Here is an 11,312-nt window from a genome sequence, read left to right on the forward strand (position 1 = left end):
TTCCTTTTTATCATTGTTCAAACATTATTAGAACGTTCCTTTTTATCATTGTTCAAACATTATGGGAACTTTCCTTTTTATCATTGTTCAAACATTATGGGAATGTTTCTTTTTACCATTGTTCAAACATTATGGGAACTTTCCCTTTTATCATTGTTCAAACGTTATGGGAACTTTCCTTTTTATCATTATTCAAACATTATGGGAATGTTTCTTTTTATCATTGTTCAAACATTATGGGAACTTTCGTTTTTATCATTGTTCAAACATTATGGGAACTTTCCTTTTCATCATTGTTCAAACATTATGGGAACTTTCCTTTTCATCATTATTCAAACATCATGGGAACTTTCCTTTTTATCATTGTTCAAACATTATGGGAACTTTCCTTTTTATAATTGTTCAAACATCAATAGAACGTTCCTTTTCATCATTGTTCAAACATTATGGGAACTTTCCTTTTTATCATTGTTCAAACATTATGGGAACTTTCCTTTTTATCATTGTTCAAACATTATGGGAACGTTCGTTTTTATCATTGTTCAAACATTATGGGAACTTTCCTTTTTATCATTGTTCAAACATTATGGGAACGTTACTTTTTATCATTGTTCAAACATTATGGGAATGTTCCTTTTAATCATTGTTCAAACATTATGGGAATGTTACTTTTTATCTTTGTTCAAAGATTATAGGAACTTTCCTTTTTATCAGTGTTCAAACATCAAGGGAACTTTCCTTTTTATCATGGTTCAAACATTATGGGAATGTTGCTTTTTTATCATTGTTCAAACATTATGGGAACTTTTCTTTTTATTATTGTTCAAACATTATGGGAACGTTGCTTTTTATCATTTTTCAAACATTATGGGAACGTTACTTTTTATCATTGTTCAAACATTATGGGAACTTTTCTTTTTATTATTGTTCAAACATTATGGGAACGTTGCTTTTTATCATTTTTCAAACATTATGGGAACGTTACTTTTTATCATTGTTCAAACATTATGGGAACTTTTCTTTTTATTATTGTTCAAACATTATGGGAACGTTGCTTTTTATCATTTTTCAAACATTATGGGAACGTTACTTTTTATCATTGTTCAAACATTATGGGAATGTTGCTTTTTTATCATTGTTCAAACATTATGGGAACTTTTCTTTTTATTATTGTTCAAACATTATGGGAACTTTTCTTTTTATTATTATTCAAACATCAAGGGAACGTTACTTTTAATCATTGTTCAAAAATTATGGGAACGTTGCTTTTTACCATTGTTCAAACATCAAGGGAACGTTCCTTTTTATCATTGTTCAAACATCAAGGGAACGTTCCTTTTAATCATTGTTCAAACATTATGGGAAGTTTCCTTTTTATCATTGCTCAAACATCAAGGGAACGTTCCTTTTAATCATTGTTCAAACATTATGGGAAGTTTCCTTTTTATCATTGCTCAAACATCAAGGGAACGTTCCTTTTAATCATTGTTCAAACATTATGGGAAGTTTCCTTTTTATCATTGCTCAAACATCAAGGGAACGTTCCTTTTAATCATTGTTCAAACATTATGGGAAGTTTCCTTTTTATCATTGCTCAAACATCAAGGGAACGTTCCTTTTAATCATTGTTCAAACATTATGGGAAGTTTCCTTTTTATCATTGCTCAAACATCAAGGGAACGTTCCTTTTAATCATTGTTCAAACATTATGGGAAGTTTCCTTTTTATCATTGCTCAAACATCAAGGGAACGTTCCTTTTAATCATTGTTCAAACATTATGGGAAGTTTCCTTTTTATCATTGCTCAAACATCAAGGGAACGTTCCTTTTAATCATTGTTCAAACATTATGGGAAGTTTCCTTTTTATCATTGCTCAAACATCAAGGGAACGTTCCTTTTAATCATTGTTCAAACATTATGGGAAGTTTCCTTTTTATCATTGCTCAAACATCAAGGGAACGTTCCTTTTAATCATTGTTCAAACATTATGGGAAGTTTCCTTTTTATCATTGCTCAAACATCAAGGGAACGTTCCTTTTAATCATTGTTCAAACATTATGGGAAGTTTCCTTTTTATCATTGCTCAAACATCAAGGGAACGTTCCTTTTAATCATTGTTCAAACATTATGGGAAGTTTCCTTTTTATCATTGCTCAAACATCAAGGGAACGTTCCTTTTAATCATTGTTCAAACATTATGGGAAGTTTCCTTTTTATCATTGCTCAAACATCAAGGGAACGTTCCTTTTAATCATTGTTCAAACATTATGGGAAGTTTCCTTTTTATCATTGCTCAAACATCAAGGGAACGTTCCTTTTAATCATTGTTCAAACATTATGGGAAGTTTCCTTTTTATCATTGCTCAAACATCAAGGGAACGTTCCTTTTAATCATTGTTCAAACATTATGGGAAGTTTCCTTTTTATCATTGCTCAAACATCAAGGGAACGTTCCTTTTAATCATTGTTCAAACATTATGGGAAGTTTCCTTTTTATCATTGCTCAAACATCAAGGGAACGTTCCTTTTAATCATTGTTCAAACATTATGGGAAGTTTCCTTTTTATCATTGCTCAAACATCAAGGGAACGTTCCTTTTAATCATTGTTCAAACATTATGGGAAGTTTCCTTTTTATCATTGCTCAAACATCAAGGGAACGTTCCTTTTAATCATTGTTCAAACATTATGGGAAGTTTCCTTTTTATCATTGCTCAAACATCAAGGGAACGTTCCTTTTAATCATTGTTCAAACATTATGGGAAGTTTCCTTTTTATCATTGCTCAAACATCAAGGGAACGTTCCTTTTAATCATTGTTCAAACATTATGGGAAGTTTCCTTTTTATCATTGCTCAAACATCAAGGGAACGTTCCTTTTAATCATTGTTCAAACATTATGGGAAGTTTCCTTTTTATCATTGCTCAAACATCAAGGGAACGTTCCTTTTAATCATTGTTCAAACATTATGGGAAGTTTCCTTTTTATCATTGCTCAAACATCAAGGGAACGTTCCTTTTAATCATTGTTCAAACATTATGGGAAGTTTCCTTTTTATCATTGCTCAAACATCAAGGGAACGTTCCTTTTAATCATTGTTCAAACATTATGGGAAGTTTCCTTTTTATCATTGCTCAAACATCAAGGGAACGTTCCTTTTAATCATTGTTCAAACATTATGGGAAGTTTCCTTTTTATCATTGCTCAAACATCAAGGGAACGTTCCTTTTAATCATTGTTCAAACATTATGGGAAGTTTCCTTTTTATCATTGCTCAAACATCAAGGGAACGTTCCTTTTAATCATTGTTCAAACATTATGGGAAGTTTCCTTTTTATCATTGCTCAAACATCAAGGGAACGTTCCTTTTAATCATTGTTCAAACATTATGGGAAGTTTCCTTTTTATCATTGCTCAAACATCAAGGGAACGTTCCTTTTAATCATTGTTCAAACATTATGGGAAGTTTCCTTTTTATCATTGCTCAAACATCAAGGGAACGTTCCTTTTAATCATTGTTCAAACATTATGGGAAGTTTCCTTTTTATCATTGCTCAAACATCAAGGGAACGTTCCTTTTAATCATTGTTCAAACATTATGGGAAGTTTCCTTTTTATCATTGCTCAAACATCAAGGGAACGTTCCTTTTAATCATTGTTCAAACATTATGGGAAGTTTCCTTTTTATCATTGCTCAAACATCAAGGGAACGTTCCTTTTAATCATTGTTCAAACATTATGGGAAGTTTCCTTTTTATCATTGCTCAAACATCAAGGGAACGTTCCTTTTAATCATTGTTCAAACATTATGGGAAGTTTCCTTTTTATCATTGCTCAAACATCAAGGGAACGTTCCTTTTAATCATTGTTCAAACATTATGGGAAGTTTCCTTTTTATCATTGCTCAAACATCAAGGGAACGTTCCTTTTAATCATTGTTCAAACATTATGGGAAGTTTCCTTTTTATCATTGCTCAAACATCAAGGGAACGTTCCTTTTAATCATTGTTCAAACATTATGGGAAGTTTCCTTTTTATCATTGCTCAAACATCAAGGGAACGTTCCTTTTAATCATTGTTCAAACATTATGGGAAGTTTCCTTTTTATCATTGCTCAAACATCAAGGGAACGTTCCTTTTAATCATTGTTCAAACATTATGGGAAGTTTCCTTTTTATCATTGCTCAAACATCAAGGGAACGTTCCTTTTAATCATTGTTCAAACATTATGGGAAGTTTCCTTTTTATCATTGCTCAAACATTATGGGAACTTTCCTTTTTATCATTGCTCAAACATCAAGGGAACGTTCCTTTTAATCATTGTTCAAACATTATGGGAACGTTCCTTTTTATCATTGTTCAAACATTATGGGAACTTTCCTTTTTATCATTGCTCAAACATCAAGGGAACGTTCCTTTTAATCATTGTTCAAACATTATGGGAACGTTCCTTTTTATCATTGCTCAAACATTATGGGAACGTTGCTTTTTATCATTGTTCAAACATTATGGGAACGTTACTTTTGAATGTTCTCTGAACAAGTAGCAACATTTAAAAAACGTTAGACGAACGTCCAACTAAAACATTTCAGAGAAAACATTCCTTGAACGATGTATAAATAATGTTTTAGTGCTAACGTTTTGAGAACATTATTAAAGATCCGATAACTTTGAACGAAGAAGAATTTGCCGTGATATTCTGGTGGATATTTCTTTGCAGAATCATGGGTAATGAATCAGGAATCACACAATTATTTAAAAAATAAGTTGAAATAATGCTTCAACAGAAGCAAATAACACTGATGAACAACCTCGTAGCTCACAGTAGGCCTGTCTTTATCCACCTTTTTCTTGTCGTAAAAATGGGCGCGGCCATTTGTAAATTCTATGGGTCTGGCTTCCGGTCTCATCTGCGTCCACTCCGTCCAGCTATTTTTAGCTGAACAAAACAGTTCGTTTTGCTGCTTGATATTGACAGTTGGTGTGTCTTATCATATTATTTTAATGTATTATTTTAATTATGAACACACTGGCTTGTAGTGCAAACAGATTTACCGTTAACTGCACGTTATTCTCCTCGTTATTTACCTATAGCGGCTAATGAACCGGAAGTCTTAAATCAAAAGTGTGTGTTAACACAAAAGTTAACATTTGAAGTTAAAAATCAATTCCACTACGGAGAAAATGAATGGGATTTTTACGTCAAGAACCAGCTGTTGTGCTCTATTGGTCCACAGAATGACAGCAGTGGCCAATCACAATCAGCATCACTGGGCGAGGTGATAATGTGAACCATAGCCTTACCCGAGCCGGCTCGGCGGTCTCCAGCATCAGTAGGGGGCTCCACTGAGCCGCTGTCTGCGTCCACCTTCAGCTCTCCCACCTGATGCTGCAGGATGTTCATCAGACTCCACGAGCCGTCCTGCAAATATCAACACGCTTATAGACACGTGCACATCAGGATGCCGATCTAAGGCCCTATGACTGGAATAAATTATGTCGGAAATATATTATTGTGCAGTAGAATGTACGTAATACTACTACTACTAATAATGATAAATTATTAAAACTTATTTTTTTAAGTAATAATCACACAATATTTCTCCCATGTTTTAATTTTAATAGTAAACCCCCTTTGTTTGCCAAAAATAAAGTTTGTTTTCATTTGATTAAACGATAAAATAAATTACTGTTTTATGTCTTCATTTGATAACCAGAAAAATTGAAATGTTGGAAAATAAACCCCAAAACATTTCATAGGGCTATTGTAAAAATAAATGTTAATAAATTAAGTTGTTTTTATGCATTCCAATAATTAGACATGCTTAAACACAGAATCTGGTAACAATAAAACAGAACGTGAGAAAAAAATAAAACGTATTTCATAGGGCCCTAAAAATGTAATTTAATATATTGATGTTAAATTGTAAGTTTCATGATTTTAATTACAGTTTTTCTCGATTGCTAACACACTATAACCAGGCTTTTGAACTAAAATTTCAAAACCATAACGCCATTTTTCAAAAAGCACACCCATTTTGCTGAACTATAAACACTATTCCCCTGCTTTAACACATGAGTCAGATTTGGTGAACTGTTACTGCAAAACTCTACACACAAATCCCTACATTTCTCAGTGCTTACACCATGTGGTCATTTAGAAAGCACTAGCATTCAATACTGTTCACTCAAGTCAGCACAGCTTGAGCTCAATTAGCAAACAATTACCCAGGTGGAAACACTAAGAGTCAAAATTGAACACATCAATCAGATCCTTCAATAAATAGATAAAAGGGCCCGAATCAGTTCACTGAGCTTTGGAACAATGGATCCACAGAGAAATGAAGGAATAGGTCGAAGAGGAAGAGGAAGAATGACAGCAGTGGCCAATCACAATCAGCATCACTGGGCGAGGTGATAATGTGAACCATAGCCTTACCCGAGCCGGCTCGGCGGTCTCCAGCATCAGTAGGGGGCTCCACTGAGCCGCTGTCTGCGTCCACCTTCAGCTCTCCCACCTGATGCTGCAGGATGTTCATCAGACTCCACGAGCCGTCCTGCAAATATCAACACGCTTATAGACACGTGCACATCAGGATGCCGATCTAAGGCCCTATGACTGGAATAAATTATGTCGGAAATATATTATTGTGCAGTAGAATGTACGTAATACTACTACTACTAATAATGATAAATTATTAAAACTTATTTTTTTAAGTAATAATCACACAATATTTCTCCCATGTTTTAATTTTAATAGTAAACCCCCTTTGTTTGCCAAAAATAAAGTTTGTTTTCATTTGATTAAACGATAAAATAAATTACTGTTTTATGTCTTCATTTGATAACCAGAAAAATTGAAATGTTGGAAAATAAACCCCAAAACATTTCATAGGGCTATTGTAAAAATAAATGTTAATAAATTAAGTTGTTTTTATGCATTCCAATAATTAGACATGCTTAAACACAGAATCTGGTAACAATAAAACAGAACGTGAGAAAAAAATAAAACGTATTTCATAGGGCCCTAAAAATGTAATTTAATATATTGATGTTAAATTGTAAGTTTCATGATTTTAATTACAGTTTTTCTCGATTGCTAAAACACTATAACCAGGCTTTTGAACTAAAATTTCAAAACCATAACACCATTTTTCAAAAAGCACACCCATTTTGCTGAACTATAAACACTATTGCCCTGCTTTAACACATGAGTCAGATTTGGTGAACTGTTACTGCAAAACTCTACACACAAATCCCTACATTTCTCAGTGCTTACACCATGTGGTCATTTAGAAAGCACTAGCATTCAATACTGTTCACTCAAGTCAGCACAGCTTGAGCTCAATTAGCAAACAATTACCCAGGTGGAAACACTAAGAGTCAAAATTGAACACACATCAATCAGATCCTTCAATAAATAGATAAAAGGGCCCGAGGGCGGGGAGGAGGACGTGGTGGAGGAGGGAGAGGAAGAGGAGGAGGAGGGTGAGGGTGAGGAGGAGGAGGAGGAGGACAAGGAGACAAGCAGTCTCAAATGAAATTCGAGCCACTTTAGTTGACCATGTCCTTGTCCATGGTATGACTATGAGGGAGGCTGGGCAACGAGTACAGCCAAATTTGAGTCGCTTCGCTTTTTGATTAATAAAATTTATTTTAACCGTTAAAAAGGGTTCCAGAAAAATGGGAAAAAACGGAATCCAGAAATATTAAAACGGAATTTGGGAAAAAATAAAACGGATTTCATAGGGCCCTCAAACATCAAGCTCTACAAATCCTCCACACTCATCGTGTGTGTGTGTCCTAATTACTCCATTATCTCGGCATTCTGGCTCGTCGGTGTCTAGCGCTATTGTGAGTGTGTTGAGGAGAACTGTGAAACGATCTCTGCGTAGGTTTATTAAAATCAGATGAGCGGAGAATGCAGAACGGGCTTCTGGGAACAAGAGGACCGTAATGTCCTGTGTGTAATTCACTGTGACCATCTACATCTCCAGAATGAGCTCAAATGTTCTGCTTGGACCAAGATGAGCTAAATTTAGGGCCCTAAGATTTCAGCGACGCAGAAAACACGGAATCCAGTAAAAAAAAATGGAATTCACTGTAAAAATGTCAAATCTTGCATGAATAAATCAGAAGCAGGTCTGTAGACTGAATCGAATCTGGACGAGTGTGTGTGTGTGAATATTAAAGCGCTGCTGTGTAAATGTGGGTGTGTGTGAGTTTGCTCTACTACACGCACTGAAACACGCGTGACGCTCGTCTGTGTCTCACTACATGAGAGAGTCACTTCAGCAGCATTTCACCATTTACTTTGAGAAAAACTACAGTCTGATACACACTGAAACACACTACAGCCCGCCAAAATAAAAGTTCGGTTCAGCTTGAAGAAATTATGACAGAATCATAATAATACAGCTTATTAATAAATTATTGCTAAGGAATATTACTCAATTTTAACTATCTATTTTTAACAATATGCTTCTGTTGCGCAGCACTTTGTTTTCCAAAAAATGCAATTGTTTAAATTTCATTTTATTACATCTTAAAATATTAATTAAACTGTTAAAGTCTTAAGCATTCATTTGATTACCAACGTGTTTGATAATAAATTTGTATTAAATCATAAAACACAGAATCCAGAAAAAATTAAACACATAAAACAAGTTTCAATTCAATTGATTATAAATCCACTTTCATTTCTAAAATTTAATTAATACACATTAAAATGTAATTAAAACCATTAAAAATGCAATACAGAAAAATAAAAAATAAAACACAGAATTTGAAAAAATAAAAAAATAAAAAATAAAATAAAAGTAGTATTTCATACGGCCCAACATTGGAAAAAAATGGTAGGATTTACTTAAAAAAAAAAAAATGTTCACTCAGAAATTGCTAGTAAATTTCACAAATAATTACAAAAAATAATTATTAAGTACAAAGACGCAAGTACTTTCTTGTAAAATTTACTCCAATAATCTGTTTTATACTTTATTTATTCTAACTTAAAAAAATAGTGTATAAATCACAGTATTTGATCATATCTGAAACACACACTCTCACACACACGCTCACCCACACACACACACGCTCACCCACACACGCTCACCCACACACACACACTTACCCACACACACACACACACACCCAAATGTACTTACTGAGGAGCATGTATGAATGCTGTGCATTTGTGTGTGTGTGTTTGGGGGAGGGGTGTTTTGTGTTTACAGGTCAGATGTCAGCAGTGAGTGTGTGTGTGTGTCTGTGTGTTTGCTAATGGCTCCTGCACCCCTAAATAAGATCATGCACTAAGGCTGTTAGCTTAACCTGATGAAGTGCACACTCGTTGTCATGGAAACGGCTCTAACGGGATTCATTCAATCAATCTGACAAAAGCATTTCACTATCAATTATTCATATCAACTGCTTCACACAAGGACACGATCACGCTGAAGCTTGACAAACACACACGCGTCGCTGAAAGTGTGTTTATAATATGCAGAATATCAGAAAACAACAGCAACATTTATGAAACGTCAAACCTGAAAGCTGCAGAGTTTCTCCTCCCTAGACTGAAATGAGAGCGAGACTTTATCTGAAATCTTCTGTGACGACAATCATCTCACGTGCGTCTCCTCCAGGGTTTCAGAAGAGATCTCAACAGCGTCTCGAACGCTTCTGACATTTGCTTTCCATTTGTCAGCAAACAAAAGTCAGAGATCTCACTTCTCATCAAATCATCGGAGCTGCTCTCCATATGCATTTATACAATAAGGTCTCATTAGTAAACTAGTTAGTTAATGCATTAACTAACAATCAGCAATACATTTGTTGTGGTATTTATTCATCTTTGTTAACATTAAATTATCTAAGATTAATAAATGCTTTAGTAATATTTGTCATTGTTCGCTCAGGTTAACTAATGTTAACAAATGGAAGCTTATTGTAAAGTGTTAACCATTTCATCTATACTCTACATGACAACTAGTGACTCATTTGAATCTGATTTTATTTTTCCTATGATATTATAAGAGAAAAAACAGCGACAGCTGAAAAGCGAGTGACATATAACGGAGAATCAACTAAATCTGAGCTTTGAAAGAGAAATCGCTGACTTTTACAGTAAATAACTAATGAATTATTAAATCATTAATTATGACAAACGTTATGTTGTGGTGAACAACGTTTGCTTGAGTCATTTCAGACCAAAATATCTAGTTATGAAGACAATATGAGTGAGATATTAATGAATATCCAGACTCAGAAAGCAAGTGCACAGCCGTTTTCACTTTGCATTCTGGGAGTTTTTAGGGAGTGAATGCGCTGGAATGATTCTGACAACGGAGCAGCTCCATCGGTGACTCCCTGATTAGTGCACTTACTGCGGATCCAGACACACCCCATGAGTCAGATCTGGGCTCGACTGGTGTTCTTCCACTGTTCATTGTCTTAAAAATAAAGGAGGCCATAGAAGAACCTTTCAGTGATCAGTTCTTAGTGAAAAGAACCATTTTTTCTTAGTGTGAAGAACCTTTTACCACTATAAAAAACTTTTTTTTGCATTAGAAAGGTTCTAAAGATGTTAAAAGTTCTTCACAGAACCATCAATGTCAATAGAGAACCTTTAATTTTAAGAGTTTCCTCAAAGAGACTTTCAGCGAACAGTTCTTAAAGGCATAGTTCGCTCAAAAATGAAATTTACCCCATGATTTACTCGCCCTCAAGCCATCCTAGCTGTGCATGACTTTCTTCTTTCAGACGAATACAATCGGAGTTATATTAAAAAACATCCTGGCTCTTCCAAGCTTTATAATGGCAGTGAATGGGTGTTATTTTTCAATAGTCCAAAAGAAGTCCAATAAAGCGCATCCATCCATCATAAAAAGTGCCTCACACGGCTCCGAGGGTGAATAAAGGCCCCCTGTAGCGAATCAATGCGTTTTTGTAAGAAAAATATCCATATTTACAACTTTATAAACCGTAATCTCTAGCTTCCGCTAACTGTTGTACGCTCGTTCATTCCGGCGGATGATGCAAGCGTACTTAAACACTCAGGATTGAGCAGAATAAAACACGGTTCACAATCAGAGAAGCAGCTCAGCTCCACTGCAATTTAACCTTTTCTTCTCATCAATTATTCACTGGTTTGAACGCTGCAATTATTATTTCACTGAAGCTGCAGGAGGAGAAAGACGAGGCTGTTAATTACCAGAGCGGCCGCAGAGAGACCACCAGCACTACAGCAACACTCACACACACACACACACTCACTTACACACACACACACTCACTTACACACACACACACAC

At 34.8% G+C, this 11,312-nt stretch overlaps 1 protein-coding gene across 2 annotated transcripts in view; it reads right to left on the minus strand.

Moving 5' to 3' along the window:
• Nucleotides 1–11,312, minus strand: part of LOC107710405 (dapper homolog 3-like) — a 20,726-nt gene that overhangs the window by 6,606 nt on the left and 2,808 nt on the right. Inside the window, exon 2 of one of the 2 annotated variants that reach the window (XM_016515168.1) lies at nucleotides 6,440–6,557. In XM_016515168.1, coding sequence (XP_016370654.1) covers nucleotides 6,440–6,557 — 118 coding nt within the window. Of the gene's footprint in view, nucleotides 1–5,304; nucleotides 5,443–6,439; nucleotides 6,558–11,312 lie in introns of those variants that run through there. The other variant, XM_016515169.1, reaches the window with a different exon arrangement.

Source organism: Sinocyclocheilus rhinocerous, unplaced genomic scaffold (assembly GCF_001515625.1).
Source record: "Sinocyclocheilus rhinocerous isolate Xijiao unplaced genomic scaffold, SAMN03320098_v1.1 scaffold56, whole genome shotgun sequence".
Lineage (NCBI taxonomy): Eukaryota > Metazoa > Chordata > Actinopteri > Cypriniformes > Cyprinidae > Sinocyclocheilus > Sinocyclocheilus rhinocerous.